At 33.2% G+C, this 20,930-nt stretch overlaps 1 protein-coding gene across 14 annotated transcripts in view; it reads right to left on the bottom strand.

Moving 5' to 3' along the window:
• The window catches only part of LCORL (ligand dependent nuclear receptor corepressor like), a 175,206-nt gene that overhangs the window by 13,455 nt on the left and 140,821 nt on the right, over positions 1–20,930 (bottom strand). For 10 of the 14 annotated variants that reach the window (XM_044946046.1, XM_044946052.1, XM_044946051.1 and 7 more), the window contains one exon: positions 8,340–13,153. The exons of 1 other annotated variant lie outside the window; for it this stretch is intronic. In XM_044946046.1, coding sequence (XP_044801981.1) covers positions 8,340–13,153 — 4,814 coding nt within the window. Of the gene's footprint in view, positions 1–8,339; positions 19,900–20,930 lie in introns of those variants that run through there. 3 more of the 14 variants (XM_006063947.3, XM_025290253.3, XM_044946055.1) reach the window with 2 other exon arrangements.

The following is a 20,930-nucleotide window of genomic DNA, read 5'->3' as shown; positions in this document are numbered from 1 at the left end:
GTCACGTCTTTCTTCCTGGAAAGTCATTCCTCCCCTCCCCATTCTCTGCTGCTTGGCCTAGTTGATGCCTACTCATTCTGAACAGCTCAGTTCAATGGACATTTCCTCAGAGAAGTCTTCCTTTACTTTGCTGACTTGCTAAGATCTCCCTATAAGGAATTCTCATAGTACCATCTACAAATTAAGAACTTGTAAGATTTGTATAACTTTTCTCAAATGTCTGCCTCTCCAAACAAAGCTAACCATGAATGGAGTGACATCTGGTTTTGTCCCCCATCATATTCCGTATGACTACCATATTACCTGGAACACAGGAGACAAAAATTTTTGAAAGAATAAATTAATGGGGTCTATAGATACTGGCTTCTAAAATCTATCATTCTATACATTTATATAACACATAAAGAAGCAAACAAATGAATTTTCCAGGTTGCCTAGAAATGGAATTGGAGGGGGAAAAAAATGAAGCCAAGGTCTTGCTTAAAATTAACAAAAACAAGGAGGAAAAAACATGGCAGGAGGAAATAATTCAGATACCTGCTCTGCCTTTTTTGGTGTTGTTGTTCGTAATTAAACAATAGGTGAATTCAGTAGGCTGTTTATTATGATAATCACAGAATACTCAGCTCACTATAGGAAAAATGAGGAGAAAAATATGGTAGCCATGAGGGCCGAACTAAAAAATTTGAATTACTAAATGAATAGAGAGGATAAAAGGGGAGAAGAGAACATCTGAGGCAGGAATTTAAGGTGTGAAGCACTGAAATAAATCTCTAACAGGTGGTAGCAGCTGGTTAAGGAAGAGAAGGGTGACCCTTGAACCACTTACCTCAGATAGACAAAGCAGGTCTGGAGGCTGCAGGGAGAAAATCAAGATTTACGAAACAGAACACAACTGGCATTGATGGCTCCCCCAGCACCACTCTGCTGGATACAGACAGGTCTTGTCCCAGCGAGATAAAACAAAATAAAATAACTACAAGTCAGAAATGTACCGGATTGTGTGGCAAGAGGGAGTGGACAACAGGGAGGGAGTGGATAGGTTTTGGGAATGAACTGGATATAATAATCTTAATTTACTAAAAGCAAAAAAAAAAACAATAAATTTTTTTTCTAGTCACATCATATCAAAATTCTACCAATAAAAATGGATCAGCAAACTTTTTCTGCAAAGGGTCAGGATATTTTAGTCTTTGTGGGTTTAGGATCTCTGTTGCAACTACTCAATTTAGCTTTTGCAGCATAAAACAGCAATAGACAAAACACATAAGTGAATGATCATGGCAATGTTCCAATAAAACTACTTAAAAGGCAGGCTGGGGGCCAGACACCTCAATTTGGAAAGTTAATCTTGTTTGAAAATAGTGCTGTACTTCATATCCATTAATAGGGTGAATCAACCAAATTATCTTTCTTCAAGTTTTACTAATTATGTTGTTAAACTGAAAAAACAACTTGAAATATTTTTTGCTAAGTTCCCTGAGTTACTTTGTAACTCTAATGTCTAACAATGCCCAGTAGATCAAAAAAAAAAAAAATACAATATTTGTTGAATAAATGGAATAGTTTTCCATGAAAGATATGGGGCAATTAGTAAAGCAGAATATTCTGTAATGGTTGACAAAGCAATGAGATATAAGATATGAGAGGAATATAAGACAGAAATTCTAGGAAAAAAAAGATAAGGAATTACCAAAGTAGCTGTTTCATAATGCAATATTACTATATTAAACTCTTTAAAATCTAAGTCTTCTTCTCTTTAGTCAGTTGCTATGAAAATTACAATAATGGGGAAAATATCTAATTGTAAACAGAATGTATTAAAGCCTTTTTTATTTCCTTAGAATGCTTTAAATTACTGGGTCACAGTTTTAATATTTTTACTGATGGCACTGGCAAGTAACAAGACGATAATATAAAGCTCATGTAAAAAAGAACAGGTCAATATATTTATTATTTTTTACATTAAAATATGTCTTTTTTATCCAGTTCTGACCAAATTAAGAGTGTGGTTTAATTAAGACTCAAGGAGACTCTGATCTCGTATGTTTTCCTAAACTTGTAAGGTATTTTCTTATGATTTTTAATACAGAGAGGAAAGCCACCTGAACTGACTGCTACTTCCTTTCTTGATTCATTATGAAATAAAATCTATACAAAAATGAAACTTATAAATCAGACTTATCAAAATGTGATTATTTTGGCCTGAATGTTATTTACCAGAATCATCTTTTCATGGTGAATCATAGTAAAGCACTTACAATTTAATTCTGATTAACAATTTATGTACAAGAGCAAGTCTAGTATATAAATTAACTTATATATTTATAGTCACTGCATTCTTTCTGATAATATCACAGTAAGTACAGAGAAAGCCTAGCAGGAAACTATGTAGAGCAGTGTTTCCAAAACTATGTTCTGGGGCTTCCCAGGTGGCGCTCGTGGTGCCTGCCAATGCAGGAGATTTAAGAGACACTGGTTTGATCCCTGGGTCAGGAAACTCCCCTGGAGAAGGAAATGGCAACCCATCCCAGTATCCATGCCTGGAGAATCCCATGGATAGACGAACGATGGGGTTGCAAAGACTGAAGCGACTTAGCGTGCAAACTATGTTCTATGGGACATAAAGTTTGGAGAACATGTTTTAACATACTAATGGGGCACTATGATTCGGTAAGCACAAGAAAGAGAACTGAGCATTTCGCAATGTTACTGGACTACAGAACACTTTGCACACAGAACATCTTGGTGGACCAGTTTTTCCTGGAATATAACTTTGGAATGCTTGTGTAGCAAACCAGATTAAAGTGACTGAATCATTTGGAAACACTTTTCTATCAAAATGAAATTTAGAAAATCATCTACTCTGCAGCTGATGCTGCTAAGTCACTTCAGTTGTGTCCGACTCTGTGTGACCCCATAGACGGCAGCCCACCAGGCTCCCCCATCCCTGGGATTCTCCAGGCAAGAACACTGGAGTGGGTTGCCATTTCCTTCTCCAATGCATGAAAGTGAAAAGTGAAAGTGAAGTCACTCAGTCGTGTCTGCCTCTTCGCGACCCCTTGGACTACAGCCTACCAGTCTCCTCTGAACATGGGATTTTCCAGGCAAGAGTACTGGAGTGGACTGCCACTGCCTTTTCCATCATCTACTCTAGTGCTTCATAATTTCCATTAGGTAATATGATGCTGAATGTTACATGAAGTAACTCTAAATTTTAACTGTTAAAGGATATTCTGTGCTGAGGTTGCCTCAACCGTACAAATTTAAAACAATATCTTGAGTTAGGACTCAGAAAAATATGATAAAATGTTCATTAGCAGGACCAGAGAAGGACGCATGGTTAGTTTCAGTTTTAGGTAATTAAAAGAGTATATCATTAATTTCAAATCACCCATCAGTGACATATCTCAGTGAAAACCAGAATTCTGAGTGGAAATATATATATATATATATATATATATATATATATAGAGAGAGAGAGAGAGAGAGAGAGAGAGAGAGAGAGAGAGAGAGGGAGAGAGTCATTTTTGAGGACAGAAGACAAAACCGGAGAAACTGACAAACTGAACTTTTTTCAGTCATCTCAGAATCCAATTGAAAGTATAAACCTGAGTTTTGAATTTTTATAGAAAAATTTAACATTTTAGGAAAAATAATATGAGGATAGTAGCTTTAAGTACATAGTAGGTTATTCTGGCCTGAAACTTCAGAGGTGTCCAAAGTCCATTTATTATATCCAGCTGTATATCAATTAGGAAAAGGCACACATTTGCTTTAGGAACTCAAACAACACTGACATTAAAGAGGTCTATGTTATTATTTTCAATAGTCACACATAATTTTAGACCATTATCACCACAAAAATTCTCTTACAACTGGTCCTTCACACACCCCATTCTGCCCTCTCTTCTAATCTATATTGTGTGCAGCTATTAGAAAAAGACTTCTTAGAAGTAGTTTGATCATGTAATTTATCACAATTCAAAGAATAAATTCTTAGTTTGATCTCTTTTCCTTCTGTTACACCCACTTGGTGAACACAGTTTCTATTAAGTAAAATGGCCCATCTTTCTCCCAAGCTTTACATTCTGGCAACAGATAAAATCACAAGTTGTTCAATCCTATTACTTATTGAGATGTATTTCAAACATTATTCAGAGCTCAATACTCACCATAAAACTCTTAGATTACCTCTTGATTCACAGAAAATAGTCTACTATCCTAAACATTCTCCCCATAAATAATAAACTGATTTGTATCCTCCTAAAAATCATTCCCACTATTCTCATGTTTTCAGCTTCCCAGGTGGCAGTAATGGTGAAAGAACCTGCCTGCAATACAGGAGAGGTAATTAATGAGGCTTTTATCCCTGGGTGGGGAAGATCCCCTGGAGGAGGGCATGGCAACCCACTCCAGTATTCTCGCCTGGAGAATTCCATGGACAGAGGAGACTGGCGGGCTGTGGTCCATAGTGTCGCAGAGTTGGACATGGCTTAAGCAACTTAGCACGCACACATGCATTCTCATGTCTTAGGAGAGAAAGGACTCTTCGGGCCAACACCAATCTCTCTAACGATTCTCATGATACCCCACTATCAAGTCAGGGGCTTCACTCCATTTCCCCTATTTGCCATCTCATTTTTCTACTTCAGTCTTTCATTTTCCAGTGGTTTCTTCCCATTGGCATCTAAACATCCTTCAACTGGGCTTCCTCTCACTACTTCCCTATTTCCTCACCAATCTGCCATTTACATTTTTCTGTGCTAATTTTCTTCATTTCTTTTTCCTGCATTTACTCAATCATAAGAGTTCTGACTCTAAAATAACCTCTTGTGCTACACAGAAGATTTCAAGACCTAACTGACCTCTTATTAACACTTTACACTGTTGTTTTTTTCCTTTCTTAAAACGTATTTCCTGTCACCATTCTCTGCTGGCTTTCCTCTTATCTCCTGGCTACTCTCACTAGTCTCCTTTTGTACACTTTTCTTTTCTCCATATCTTTGGGGCTCTGAGACCCTATGTTCTTCACATTTTACACTGAACAGTCGCTTCCACTCTCATGGCTTCAATTATTTGCTGGCCCCCAAATCTTTATCTTTAGCTGAGACCTCTCTCCTGAGCAAAAACTCTTAACTAGTTGCATCCTAAGTATCTTTTCTTGGATACCCCACTAGATATCTCAAACTTTATATGTTTAAAACTGAACACCTAGAGTGAATATTACAATCACCTACCCAGATGTCCAAGCCAAAAACCTGATGTTAAACTTTATTCTTCTATTCTCTAAGATGGATTCTACTTCATGGATGTCTCTCAAATATATCCATTCTTCCCCAATACTGACACTATTAGGGCTCCAGATTTGTTTTCTTTCCATTAACTGATGCTGACCTCACAATTTGTGCTATGCCTCCATCAGCAGCTTTATCTTTTGCCATTTTTTCAACTACCCCACTGCCCCTTCCTAAATTCCTATTTTGTGTCTTAGCTATATGAACTAGATTAATCAGTGTTCCAGACAACCCTGCTCTCTTCAGTCAACCACATTTTCCCCATGCAATTTGCTTCTGCCTGAAATACTCTCTGGACTTCTAATACTTTGTCATTCTTCAAATTCCAGCTTAGAAGCAAGAATCCTTGCGTAATTCTCTGACCCTGGGTTCAACTTCCCTATGTGCCCCTATAGTGCATCTCTCTCTCCCATCATAGCTCTCATCTTTCCACGAATTGCCTATTCACTATCTTGCATAAGATGGTAAGCTCCTCGAGAGTACAAAACATGACTTTTACCATTCTATCCCCTTAAAACATGTAATATCACACTTAAAACATAAAATATACTCTATATTTTGAATAAATAAGCAATATAGATCTTATTTTCTTACTTAGATGGAAAAAAGCTTTTTGAATCTTGTATCGTGCCTAAGAGCATATTGTAGGCATTCATTAAGTATTTGTTAAAACAAGAATACAATAGAATTGCACTTCTTCTTCTTCCTTTCCATGTTTACAGTTGATATAAGCAGTACAAATGTCATCAAGTGTAAGTTTTAAAATTTCTGTGTACTAAACTATATCTATATGGTTAATCTTCAAAAGTTTAAAAACAAGACATTTTCAAGTAAAAGCAAAACTCTTCATCAACAGAAATATTCCATTAATTCATTATTACATTATCAAATGAATTTTCCTAGAAAAGTCCTATTGTTAAGTCTCAAACTTCCAGTCACTATGTATTCAATGAAGAAGAAAAACACATATAAAATAATGAATTTTAGTGTCACTTCCAAAAAGGCAAAAAGAAGTATGGAGTATCAAGAATAATGAAAAAAACAACAACACCTTAAGAAACATTTAAAAATCAGATAATATAACAAATATTGCTATAAATACAACTTTATAAAAATAATGTCCTTGTTGATTGAGTGGGAAAAAAAAGAATGTTAAAACAAAGAAGGAAAGTTATCAGTAAAAGATAAATAAAACTTTGAGCAGAACAGGAACTATTACTATGAATTTTTAAAATGAGAAAAGGTGAAAAACAACTCCTAATACGATACTAAAGTTTTTTTAAATGTTACAAAAGAATTTGAAATTAATTTGAAAAACTAACAATTAGGCATCTTCCATCTTATTTTTCTAGGGTGATATATTTAGTGAGATGAAGAATCATATTAAAATACATTTATATTTATACCTTAGAAAGATACAATGGTTAAGCTGGAAGAAACAAAATACAGTTCTGTTGAGAAATGACAATACAAACTATCTTTAGTATGAAATGAGGATGGTGTAAAGAATTAAAAATGAAACATTACACTTTATTCTCCATTCATGGCAATCTTTTAAAAATATGTGAACTTATTTTTAGGTGAATTATAAGCTCTTTTGAAAAAAATAACTATTAGACTTCTTCCCTCTTTCTTCCTGACATACTATTTGTTGTGTTATTTTTAGTTATCCTTAGGCCAAGGAACAAAGGGCGTTACTTTTGGGTTTGATACATTTTTAATAATAGAGACTCTAATTTGACCATCTTTAAAATTTTAATGATTTACGTTAAAAATTTTAATCACTGCATGTGAGATATACAGAAATAGGTATTATAAAAGTTATTCAGTTAAGTAATTGAATTTTGGGGTTCATAATAATCTTCTAACCTATTAAAACTTGAGTTTAATTACTGTTTTTAATGTTCCAATTTAAGACCTGAAAGTGTTTTTTTAGCTTTTAAAAAAGTTTTTTAAAAACATAACAAAAATTAAGCCACTAATACCTCTCAGGCCACACAAAAGACTCCCCTAAAATATACAATGTAACAATGCAACCATAGGATAAAATATCCTTAAATATCCAAATGTAACCCAGTAACCCTGCATTCCTTCCCTCTTTCATGTCAGGGAAAAAAAATCAACAAACACTAACACACTCTTACATATCCTAAATTGTCTAGCACCTATCAAGAAGCAGAACTGGAACTGGTTACGATGGCAACTAGTGTTTACACCCCATTTTTCTAGGTTCGAGGGGCAACGGTCTCCCTGAGGCACCAGTGTCAGCTTGGTGTAACTGAGTAAAGCTCATAATTACTTGCTAAAGTAATTCCAGTTTGCATTCTGAATTTAGCATTACCTTAAAATTACCTGTATATGATTTTCTCCTTTGGTAGGTGATGTATTATCTCTATAAAGAAATCCTCATCTTTATATCCATGGAATCAATGTCAGATATGAAAAAACTATTTAATAAGTTGCTGACATATTGGAAAAAAAATCTTGACACTTTTAAATAGACTCTAAAAGTGGTTCCCAAAGCAGTATCAAAGGGCCTAACAACTTAATGGTGAATGTGAGATTGATACGCTAGGATTATTATATATGTTATGGTCTTCATCAAGTCAACCATGAGATAGTTTTTACTTTCCAGATGGTCTCAAAGTTACTAATTTATCATTAGATAATAAATATATATTAGCTTGTAGTGTAGTAGTAAATTTTTAGATAGCTACTTGGGCATATTTATTTGTCAGACTGTTCTCTATATTTTAAATTAGATCAGATGCAAAAGAAGAGAGTATTTACATTAATATTTTAGAAGCTTTCTATGTCTCAAATATACTTTTCTTGAAATCCTGGACACATTTAGATGTGGGGAAGTTCACTGGGACATTTAGCAGCACCTAATTTCATGAGTTTCATACTAGGTGCCAAGAAATTAGATTGTCCAAATATTTTAGAAATAAAACTAAATCAACTGTTCCTTTTCTATCCATCATCTGATATTTCACTCAAGGCACCTACAATGAAACTAAAATTAAGTAGAGAAAAACTTACCTAGTTGGTATTTTGAATAATAGTTTGCCATTTGTCCACTGTTGCAGGACTGTCGTTTATGTCTTTTTGTTGACATTTCTGTGGTCTTCCATGGTGGTCTTTTTCTTTTGTTCATTTTGCTAAGAACTTCACAATTATCAGAAGGATTCTTGTCATAGTTAACACATTTATTTAATCTACTATTTTCAAGTTGGGCAGGAAATTTATCGCTTGAAGGACTATTTGCTTTAGCATTTTCTATTTCTTTAGATTGCTTTTTAAAAGAATTTTGCCTAGCAGACTGGGATCTTAAGGTAAAGCGCTTTGATTCTTCTATGTGAGTTTGATGATTACTTCCACAGTTAACAGATTCAGGAGAGTAAATGATGGTATTTAACTTAAAAGTATTTCTGTGTTCGAGATAGTTGATCTTCCTCAAAAATATTCTACAGTCTTTCAAGGTTTTTGACCTCCAATTATTTGAACATACATTTCCTAGTCTTGGTCCCTTTTCAAAATCTTTTTGGCTGCAGTTTGTTCCATTCTCCTTTGCTTCTGAGTTAAATTTATTCTCTAAACTAGCATGTGTTTTGAAATCAGACATGGCCAACCTCTGTTGCAAAAAGTTATCCCTGATCTCAGGTGGGAAAATAAACTGATTATCTACTGTGTTTTTTCCTTGGAGTGGGACGTCAGCATTTGTTACTCCCTCAGTCTTACTCAAAAGTTGGCTCTGGCAAAAAAATCTTAAGTTCCTCCTCTTAGATATCCAAGCACCTGTCCCATGGCTGTGCAGCTTTCCCTGTCTTCTCCACCTTTCATGATGCAACCTCTTAAACTCAGTTCTTTTTAATCTAGTTAGTGTTAAATTACTTTTCACATTTAAGAGTGGGGAGCTAACCATTTTATGCAGTATATGCAACTTCCCTGCTGACTTTGAAGGCGAAGATAGTGCAAATTTTTTAAAGTGCTTTCTGAAAGGGCTGGTATTAAAATCAGAATATTTGGTCCCTAATTTAATTCCTCTGGTGTTTATTACTTCCAAAGGGTTTCGTGCATTTGCTTTTCTAACTAGTGAAAGAGACTGTGTTTCTGTTGTTTGCATAAACCAGGTACAGAGTTCATTCAAATCATACTTTTTCTGAAAAAGCATTTTTACGGGTGAAACCTCAAGTTCTAAAAGACAGGTCTCCAAAGGGCTTGCTATTTTGAAGTTATCATTTTCAATGTGGTCTCTTTTTTTATGAACACAATTTTCAGCTTCATCTCCACTCACAGGCACCCAAGCATTTGTTATTTGTTCAAATCTATTGTTTAATTCCTCTAATAAGGAATCGTTTGAAGTAGAAGCAGCCCACCACCTGAGCAAAGGGTTTGATGAAATTATAGGGTCCAAGGATACTTCAGAAATGGGTATTAATTTATCTTCCAAATGCTTTTTTGCATTCCTTGAATTTCTAGCTCCTGGCATACCTTTGGAAGCTATTTTAATCCTTGACTGCTTATGTCTGTCCTCCTGACTTTTACCTTTCTGCAAATGGAGCTTATATGACTTATGGAGCAGGGAATTTCTATAAATAAGTGAACTAGAAGATGCTAATGAGTGTAAGAAATGCAGAGATGGTTTTCGATCCCTAATGGAATGTCTGAAAGGTACAGCAGCAACCATACTTTTTGATTCATTCTTGAATTCGTCAGCTTCAGTGTGCCTTGTATCCATGGTGCACTGGTGATTTTCTTCAGGCAGATTTTTCTGGAATATATTTTCTTGTTCTAAAGGGGGTAAGCAGCTGCTAATACTCACTTCTCTCTCCTGAGGTGAAATTCTATTGATAGTCACAGATATGCCAGAGATTTTCACTTTTGCAGGTCTACCAGGCTTCCTAATTATTGCCAAAGGCTTCTGATTTGGTCGAATAATGTTCTTGGACGGTTGAGGTATCACAGGCTTGTTCTTGAAAGGTCTAACATATTCAAAGCCAGACCCCAAGATTTCACTTTCAGTAGTCAAACTTGAAATAGCACTTATTCTTTCACCCAAGTCAGTGTCATATTCTCTAATATTTCTGAGACTATTATATTCTGTTGGAAAATCAGTAACATTATTTTTTAAAGACATACCATTACTTTTGTTTATACTTCCTTCAGAAACATGCCTTTTAGTTCTTCTTGACCTTCCATAAATAACAGTTACTGTAATACTCTTCTGATATATACCTTCTTTTACTTCTGATATGAGAGACTCTGGGCTTTTCTTTTCAGCACTAATGGACTCATTTTGGCAAATGGCGATGTCTGTTTGGTCAGTTTTAGGTTTCGGTGGTCTTCCAATTGGTCGCTTTATCTGTTTCACAACCTGGGGACCTATTTTTTTAGGTCTACCTGGTTTTCTTTTAAAAGATGAATCAATCGTACTGCTTGAATACTCTTTAGGTAACTCTTGTGGCTTATCATTCTTCATATCATCTGTAAACACTGCAGAGGATTCTGCCATTTCTTTTGCACAATTAAATTTGTTTAGTTCTTTTTGCAAAGTGTCACTATCATTAAGATTAGAACTATAATTTGCAGAGTTAGCATTTGGGATAGTCTCATTTGTTTCTTTTTTATTTTCAGTTACTTGATGAGTTGGTTGCTTTTCAGAAGAAAAATCATGATTTGATTCGGCATTATCGACTGAAGTTAAAGTATATTTGACTCCTTCACTGCTTTTAACCTCAGATAAAAACATGAGTTTGATAGGACTAGAATAGGTGGCAAAAGAAGAGCTTTCAATGGCTTCATATTTTGTTGGTACATTTTCAACACTGGAAATCAAGCTACTTGTGTTTAAAACAGATGACTTTTTCTGGTTAAGTCGTTTGCTATTCAAATCTATTGTAGGTATATGATTGGTTTTAATATTGGTGGATGCTACTATGGATTTTGATAAACTTTTCTCTTTACATGTCATTCTACTTACAGTCAGAGTCATATTTCTACCAGCAGGTTGATCTTTACCATCAACTTCTATCAATTTCTTGGATGCTTTATACCCTTCTGATAATGACTGATTATTCCAAGACTTTTTGGCCATATTTATTGTATCTTCCAAACGTTCCACAACAACTTGTAAATTAGAATTCATTGCAATTTTGTTTAAATCTATACTATGTGAGCTTTCAACCTGAATATTTTTTACTTCATCTTTTCCTTTGGTAGAGTCAGAAACTTTTTTGGCCTTAGGGGATTTTTTGAAAACATAATTATTTGTTACATATATAGAATACCACCCTGGTGGTACAATATTTCGTTTGGTTCTGCTCAAAAGTCCAGGGATATCACTTTTCAAAGGAGTTTGAGTATTCTCTAATTTTGGATTCTCTTTATGATTTTGCAAAGACTTTTTCCTAGCCACAGATTTCTCCTGTGATCTCCTTATGCTCATTTTCTCAGGAGAAGCTGTTTTAAAGCTTTCTGAAAATGCATCAAAAGCCAAGTTAGTTTCTAAATTACTTAGAGGTAGTTGCAATGACTGTAATCCATAATCTGGTAAAAATGATGTTTCCACATGATAATTATCTTGCAGGCTTTTAGAATTCTGTAAAGAAGGTCCTTGGCAATGATAGAATTGCTCTTTGTCTGCTGAAAAGAGTTCATCATTGCGCAAAAACTTCCTTGGATTTTTTTCGGTGTATTTTTTTCTCATAAAGTTTTCATCAAGACTAGCAAGTTCTCTTTTTATCTGTAGTGACTGCCTTCTGAATATGGGTGAGTCAGGAGAGCTGTGCATTGCAAATAAGGTTTCTTGACGCTTTCGAAATCTTGTCTGAATAATTTTATTTTCTATCTTTTTATCATGTTGACTCAGTAATTCCATAAAACTGTAATCACTGGCCTTTGCATTATGCAAAAGAGAGGTTATTAAATCTCTCAATTTTAAATCATTATCTGTATTACAATCACTGCTAGATAATTTTATAAGGTTTGTCATATCTATTGTTTCTATTGATTTTAATTTTTCATTAATACGATCCATTAAATCTTGAAAAATTATAGTAGTTTCACCCTTTTCATGATTTGTAGTACAATTATTGCAGTCTTCTAAGAGCAAAGAATCAGAGTTACTGGATTTTTTAGTTTTAGGCATTTTACCTTCATGATCATCTTCATCATTGCTTATTTCTGCTGGTGTCAGAGATGGAGGCTGGTTAATGTTTGTTTCAAGTCTATTATTTTCTAAGGCTGAACACTCCGAGATGACATCTTTCAATTTTTCAAATCCTTCAGCCTGCACAGGTGATAATGGTGGGGGTGAGGGACTCCGAGATCTACAAACATCTTGAAGATTTACTGAAACATCACGTATTTCCCTTGATGAATGAGGACTCTGAAAGCCTGATTTTGTGGAATGAATGTCTGCTAACAGTCCAGAACAGCACCTGTGAGAATTGTAACTGTTTGCAATTCCTCTATTCACTACCTTCTTAATGTGCTCAATAGTTACAGTTTGACAAGATAAACAATGTAAATCTTTAATACAGACCGGCAGAGGCACAAAACCAGGGCTTTGTCTTTCATTGTGTAAATACCCTCTTTCTGCCAGCCTATATTCACAACTACAGAACAGACCATCTAAATCATCTTCAATTAGGGGATTCTGGGACTCTGAAGACACAGTATAGGATGAATTACAACAGCAAAGAGAAGCAGCATTCTGCTCTTGGACTAGAAATTTCAACATAGCCAAAACTTGTTCCTGGTGATGTATGCACAAAGATTCCAAAACTTTGCTTAATGCTGATTTTCCTTTTTCCATTTTAGTAGCTTCCTCTGATTTTGCATCAACAGTTGAACTAAAAATAAAAATCAAACAAAAAATGAATTACAGCAAAAATACTAATATCATAAGGAATTTTAACAGAGCTTGAAATAGATATTTTGATATTGCTGGACTCCTAATTCCTATGGAGAGCTGTGAAAGTGATATCTTGATTATTGTTTACCAAAAATATAATGAAGCACTTATGATAATTCCCTATGACAAAATATGAGTCAAAGCAAAACCCTATGTTTTGTGTAATATAAAGGCTGCTACTGATAGATATGGTTATATTTACAGATTGCTAATGTTTAGTGCTTTGGCTATATTAAGAATGTTTAATGGAAAGTGCTTCAGAAGGAGTTAAAATTTTTATAAAGTAGACATTTTATAAGTTATTTCGTAGTTATCAGTCCATATTAGTACAAATAAGATAAATAAGATATAGGAGAAAATCTTTCTTATCTTTATTTAAAATAAAGATAATACCTTTATTTAAAAAAAGATAAAATATTTTTCAAGGTAGTGAAAATAAAATTATTAATAAAACGTTTTGTATAGTCAAAAGGAAAGTTAAGGGATTTAGATTTCATATAAATAACAGGCGTTTTAACCTAGTAATAAAATAAAAATTTAAGCTATTTAAAAATGGGATCTATTTTTAATTTATTTTAAATACTTAATTAATTACATCAAAACTAAAGGCATTACTTACCTAATTATTTAATTTCAAATGCTGGAAAATATCCCACTGTAGAAACTAACATAAATCTAATGGAAACTAAAACCCAGGATTACTTAGCAACCAATGTATAAGTCTATATAAAAAAAAAAACTTTCTAATCCAATACCAGCAGCAAGAAGAATAAAATATATTAAAAGAATTCTGTTTCAGAAAAGTATCTGTTTAAATTAAACATATCACCAAACTCTGTACATGAAAACAGCCTCCCACTTGTGATTTCTTATATTTGTTGTTGTTAGTTACTGTTTGTATAAATTTTATTTAGGGTTGGAACTGAAATATGCTGACTATGGACAGTGATAGAAGACTGTATTTTGTTTTAATAAAGGGTTATTATGTTCACCAATATTAAAAATTAAATAATTTTTAAAATGAAAGTGAAACTGATTTTAAAAAGTTCCTCCCTAAAACCGGTTTCAACTGTTTCACAGATAAGTAGGCAATATGTTATCTACATTTTATAAAATTTCTGTTGAGTAGCAAAAACATCAAAACAACTGTTTCAGATTAGATAAAAATTTTTCTAGGAAAAAGATAATTTTACTAGATTCAATCCATGTTTCGCTAGTAAAACTAGCATGGGATTTAACATAAAGAAGTTATCAAACAGAAGAGATGAAATTACAATAAAAATTTTTAAGTCTACTGTCATCTCTAGACAGATGGAAGACAGGATATGACCTCGGTATCCCTTCCCTTTGGAAAATAATTTTTGTAAATTTTTTCATGGTTAGAGTATAAAATGATTGAACCGACTCCAAAGATTCACTACTGTATAACTCAGGAAACATATATAGAGAATAAAGGCACAAGTAAATGTTAACTATCAATAAGAGGGTATAAGTGGTATTATATTCTTTCCCAGCAAATTAAAAACTATAATTTTCACATAAGCAAAAGAAAACCCCAAAAGTTCTGACAGATCCATTTCCAACATGTTTGTTTAAAAGTTATATTATGGCCTATTAAACGTATCTGTAACTAAAGAGAGATTTTACATGCTTCTCATAAAAATACTTGCCTAAAACTGGTTTAACCTGTTTCACAGATAAGTAGGCTATGTTGTATCTACATTTTATAAAACTCTGTTGAGTAGCAGCAAAAACACCAAAGCAAATTTTGCAAATTTGGAAAATGACTATTTTTTAAACATTACTATGCTCTTGTAACAGTTCCTGAAATGCTCAAATGATTTTTTCCGTTAGTAGTCTAGAGCAGAACTAATCAAAATTAATGATTAGTGTTATTTTGAAAATCATTGAAAAATTTTAATAGCTCTCTTTTGACATTCCAAGAAGTCTATTCTTTAAGAATTTCTTATTCAGTTGATTATTTTTAATAGTGGAACTTCGAAAATCTCAACAATATCATAGGGCCCAATAATTTTGATCCAATGTCATATGAAGAACAGCTTTAAAAAGTTACTAGATATTCAGATATTAGGATTTTATACATCTCTCTCAGATATTAGATAACTAAGTTCTCAAATTAGAAAATTCTATAATATGCTTATTTGGCTTTAATTATTTTCATTTCTGTATTTTTTATATGTTAGAATCTCAAAGAAAAATCAAATGTATGAGTAAATAGTTGAATACACATAAGCCTCCAATCTAGAATTTACTCTCACTTAACTACATAAAGATTCTAAAATTGTTATGTTTCACAGCTCCATTGCTTTTCGTGCTAAAATTTTTTCTAATTTTTGTTTGATTTATAAACAAACACATCCTGCTTATTTTTTGGTAAGTTTCTATCCATTTTTCCCTTTATAAGCTTTGTTGCTGAGAGTTGTCTTTAGAAAAAGTCAATTTCTATTATTAATATTAATAAAACTGCTTCCTAGAGTGAATCAAATAAGTCAGTGTAGTCAAGTTTTTTCTTTTCTTTTCTTTTTTTCTTTTACTGAATGAATGAGTAAATCAATCACACACCAACAGTGTTGTAAATTTAAGTGCAAAAGCATTGAAGTGCTTTACTACAAATTACAACCTAGAAACACGTTAACTGAACAATTAAAATTCATACAATCAGATTTAGATATATAACAACACAAAGTAGAAACAGAATTACAGTACATTTACAACACAAGACAGATACATGAATTCATTAGAAAATATTGTAATAAATAATTCATGAATTATAGTGCAATTGATTTATGCATAAATATAACTAATTGCCTAACAATCAGTTTATATTAACAAAATCTGTCAAAATCAAGGCAGCCACAGAGTTTTACTAAATTACTGCGACAATGAAAATACTGTAATTAAAGAACAAATACAAGTATTTGTACTGTAAACAACTAAAAAAATCAGTCTCACTAAAGTTAGTATACAATTTAATATAAAATTGTCATTAGCTACCAGAAATGGTTTAAACAACTTTACTGAGCAGTAGTTTTCTAAAAACAGAGGCACTGTTTTTTCTTTTCCTTCTTTTTTTTTTAATATAAAATACTTGAGGAACATTCAAATAAGTAGAAAGCACATAAGGATTGCTTTCACCTTCACTAAAAGTCTGCTGAAACTGGATTTTTCAGAAAATTGTCAATTAACAAGTAGCAACTGGTAACTAAATTTATAAAGTACTTTGAAAGTTAAACATAAAGAACACCTTAATAGAATCACTGGGGAGAAGAGGAACCCATAAATTTCCCTGCCTTTCCTAGTTTGTATAATCAAAAGTTAACTCAATAATTAGAAACATTTTGTTTCTTTTAAAAGTTATGGGTTGATCATTACCTATAAACTATCAAAAAATATTTAATTTACTATTTCTGACCAAAAATAAATAATACGAGTACTAAAATGCTGCAAATTAACTATAATATTACCTATAAAACTACTGATCACTGTGAAGTCAATAGCAAAATGATCCCTGATTTTATGAATCCTGTAAAGTTTTTGGTCAGGTCATCTTTTAAATGATATAAAAGTGTTCTGTAAGTATCCCTTTACTATAAACTTCTCAATCAATTTATTAATGTAAATATAGTGTGAGGAATAAAAAAGCTCAATACAATATAAATATTATGTAATGCATTCAAACCCCCCAATTTTTGCAGGTAAAGTTCTATATAAAGAGGTCAATAAAATTGTGTTGAAACATTTACTTTAACTTCATTTTTCAATGGGGGGCGGAGGGGAAATATATTAAATAATCCAAGTTCTGGCCCTCACAAAATATGGCTTAATTCTTTAAAAAGAAAGATGACTCTGACATCTGCTGTTTTGCAATCTATTATGTATAATTTCTTGGGGGAAAAAAAAGAGCAAGAGGATTCATATCCTAGTATGCAAGTAACTTTAATAGCTGAAGAGGGTTCAGTATAGATCTGAGAGACCAAATAACTACTTGGTTGTGTAGTTTTCTACTCTTCAGTTTCTTTAAACATGTGTAAGCAGTTTTTAAATGTAATAGCTGAAAATCTCTTTAGTATTATATGCATATATGATTATTAGATACACACAAACACAAGTGTAAAAACACATGTATTTGACAAGGTGCACTTACTTTTTAAATTCAGCTTTAAGTATTCCTTTTGGACTTAGGAAAACTGGCTTAGAAAAAATGATCAGAACCTGAATTTTAACAGAGAAAAGGGGCACTCGAAGAATTTTGTATTTATGAAGCAAATCCCCATTCTTTCTATGGAGGCACATGCTTTATAACATTTTACCACTAAAACTGCGTACTCCATAAATCCAACATGGATACTCTGAAACACATTTTAAAACTGCTATACAAAATTACTGGTCTTTCTCATGAGTCTAGTAAAAGTTAAAATGCACTGCCCAGCTTCTAACTACCTAATTAGTAGAGAGTTTACATTACTGAAAGTTCAAAACAGCTTCAGTGTTAAATATTTGTAAATCTATTCAAGACCCTGAACAAACTGCAAATTTGGTTATTAGCAAAATGATAATGTATCGCCCACCAAAATGAAATCTGTAATTCATTTTGATAAACTGAAAATGTTTTGAAATGTCACAGCAGCAAATATATTAAAGTTACACTGAGGTTTTTCCATAGTAGGAGTGTGTCACAATCCTTAAAATTTAAAGTAGTCATAACATCAACTAACCAGCACATTTAAACCAAAATTATCATTCTCAAGCTTTTTCTGTGCACATTATAAACATGCTCTAAGTTGCATTCCAACTTTCTTTTCTAACCTTACACATTAGCTTATTTTTCAAATGAAAAACAAAATTAAATTATTTTAATAATTAAATTTAAATTACTTTTTGTTCTTAGTATTCCATCTTACATTAAATGATTCTATAGCTGCTGGGGTTAACTATGTGTCAGTTTTTTTTTAAAGTATATACCTTATAAACCCCAACCTCCTGCTAAATCAACTATTAAATGATAAATATTAAATTTCATTATACATATCATTTAAGGTTTTCTATTTCTGATGGATGCACTTGAGTGCATTTCATATTTCATAGAATGCACTGTAGTGTACTAATACTGTATATATTAATTTTTATTAGTGTGGAGATAGCTGTCTGTTTAAACTTTGACTGGTTGTTTCATATACTTACAATAAATGTAAGTATGTTATGCAAAAATGCTTACAAACTAGTAATATCATATTTCCATTAGAAGATGGTTCAACTGAATGGCTGGAGTGGTCTTTCACCAAGAAAAATATTTCACTTGACAGTTACTTGTTTTCCCACAATGCTTTATGCTATTGACTACTAAAGAAAACCTGAATCTTTTTCACCTATTTATACAAGGATTAAATACAAACTATCAGAATTAAGTAAGCAACTATATAATTCTGTCCACAGTGAAAACCCTGAATAAAACTTTTTTTCAAAAGGCATGTAAGTGGTTTTTGAACTGTAAAATTTCATGTCTCCTGTCAGAGTGAGCATCTGTAATTCCCACATGTGTGCAGATAGACACACAAAAACACACCTGTGCACATACACACGCAAACACACATACACGCACTCACGCACATACAAACGTTTTCCTAACAAGTAATCTACACAGGCTTGCTGCTGTTTTTGCAGCTGCCAGTCCCTGAATCTGTCATATTATATAACCCAGTGTCTGGTAATCGGAGTTTCTTCTTCGGAGGAGTCTTCAGTGTTCCAGATCTTTCTTTTACCTTGTATTCTAAAGTGCTGTGAGGTACCCCATAAATTCCTTGTGCTTTGGAAACACTCATTTTTCCGCTCATTACCATCGCAATAGCCTCTTCCATTATTTCATGATCATATTGCCGATAACGGCCACGTTTTTTCCTGGGCTGCTTATTATCTTTTCGATCCAATCCATCTTCAGTATTTTCAGAGGTTCCATCAACTGTTCCATTTTTAGAATTAAGACACAAAGGAGAGAGGTCCCCATGTAGAAAATAAGAGTCAACACTTGAGTGAGTTACAGGCCCAGAACATTCTATTTTGTTCTGTTTAGGGAGTATATTTTTCAGTTTTTGGAGGGCTGATCCTTCAAGGACTGGAGAGGTTTTGGAAACTTGATACATAACATCCAGCAGACCAGGACCATCAGGTTGTGGTTTTGAAATAGAACTTACTCGTAGCTGAGGAATTTTTAACTGTACAGTAGGATGTGTTTCATATTGTAGGCTTTCATTTTTTTCTTTAAATTGAGTAACCATTTTCTGTAGAGTTAACTGATGGAGGTAACTGGAAGCTGTTGGGAATTTTAATTCTGAGGTTTCAAGTAGATTGAGTTTACTTTTTTCTGTGCGCTCTGCTTGAGCTCTTGCCCACAAGGCTACTTTTTGCAGCACTGCACAAGTTTCTTTACTGTCTTTATATGAGTAACTATCATTGAAATCTCGAGTTTTGTTTTTAAAAGATGCAGGCTTCCCTGCTGGTAAGGCTTCTAAGTGGAGAAGTAAAGTTTTTTGAGGTATGCCATAAAGTATGCCTGCTTTATTTATGTCCAGTGCTCCAGACTGAATGTCTTTCAAAGCTTTTGAGAGCAAACCATCTGCAAACTCAGCACTTCTTTCCACATAGTCCTCTCTGTTTCTGTGTAGTCTCCTGGATGGATGGAATGAAACGATGGTAAACTGATGCATGAGAGACTCTCACACAGCTATGGAAGGGGAGGGTCCACTCCTTTATTATACTCCTTGCTTAGGTAACATCACTTTTTAAGTCTGTGAGACGTAGTAGTTACTCCTTATCAAAGCAAACGCTACAGTCCTGGTAGGACAGTGTGTCAATCATACGGTGGCCTCAACGGGCAGACCTTCCAAGAACATAAAATCCTAACTCAGTATTTGTAAAAATATTCTCATGATGTTGCTATTCCTCTGACAGATGCTTGTAGAGCAACACATAATTTTTTTACAATTAGAGTTCCATTATATAAAATACCCAAATCCTAAAGGAGTTTTTGTTAGTAGAAACGTGACGTTACCGCTAAACAAGTAATAAAAGAGTCAACCCCTTTAAAGGAAATTTGTAGCAGTAAGAATATTTCCAAACACAAACACCCCATATTTTTCTCTAGATAAAAACTTAAAATTTGAAACAAGTAGATATATTATATTGGGTAAAATACTTTTAGATTTTATACATGTTATTTCTATTTTGAATGTATCGTTATAACTTTCAGTTTCTTTAACAGAAAGTTCTTTATACCTCATGACTCAAAAAGCTATTACAGCCTTAGTTGAAACAAATTACACTCTGTATCTGAGATTTAAATGTTACTAAAAAGCTTCCTATGCAAATTGTTAATGGAAGATGCAAAAGTTACCCCCCCCAAAATTCCAAAAATCCAACAGAACTTCACTATTAATGATTTAATTAATTAAACAGCTTTCAAAACATGAAAGGACTTTCTGTGGTGATTACTAGGTATATTAAGTCTGCCACCACACCTAAAACACAATGAAAAAACTCTAAGCACTGTAAATTAGTTATAAGAATTAGTAAGTATAGTACTTTTAAAACTAGGTGATTGTTTAAAAAATTAAATAGTGAAATTACATATTTTTCTTAAAACTGCCTCCTAAATACTAAATTTAAAGTTCTCTACTCATCCTGCTTCTTAGTTTGTATTC

The sequence above is a fragment of the Bubalus bubalis genome, chromosome 7, assembly GCF_019923935.1.
Source record: "Bubalus bubalis isolate 160015118507 breed Murrah chromosome 7, NDDB_SH_1, whole genome shotgun sequence".
In the NCBI taxonomy this organism is placed as follows: Eukaryota; Metazoa; Chordata; class Mammalia; order Artiodactyla; family Bovidae; genus Bubalus; species Bubalus bubalis.
Note: the sequence above shows the minus strand (reverse complement) of the source record. Positions and strands in the feature narration are given on the sequence as shown.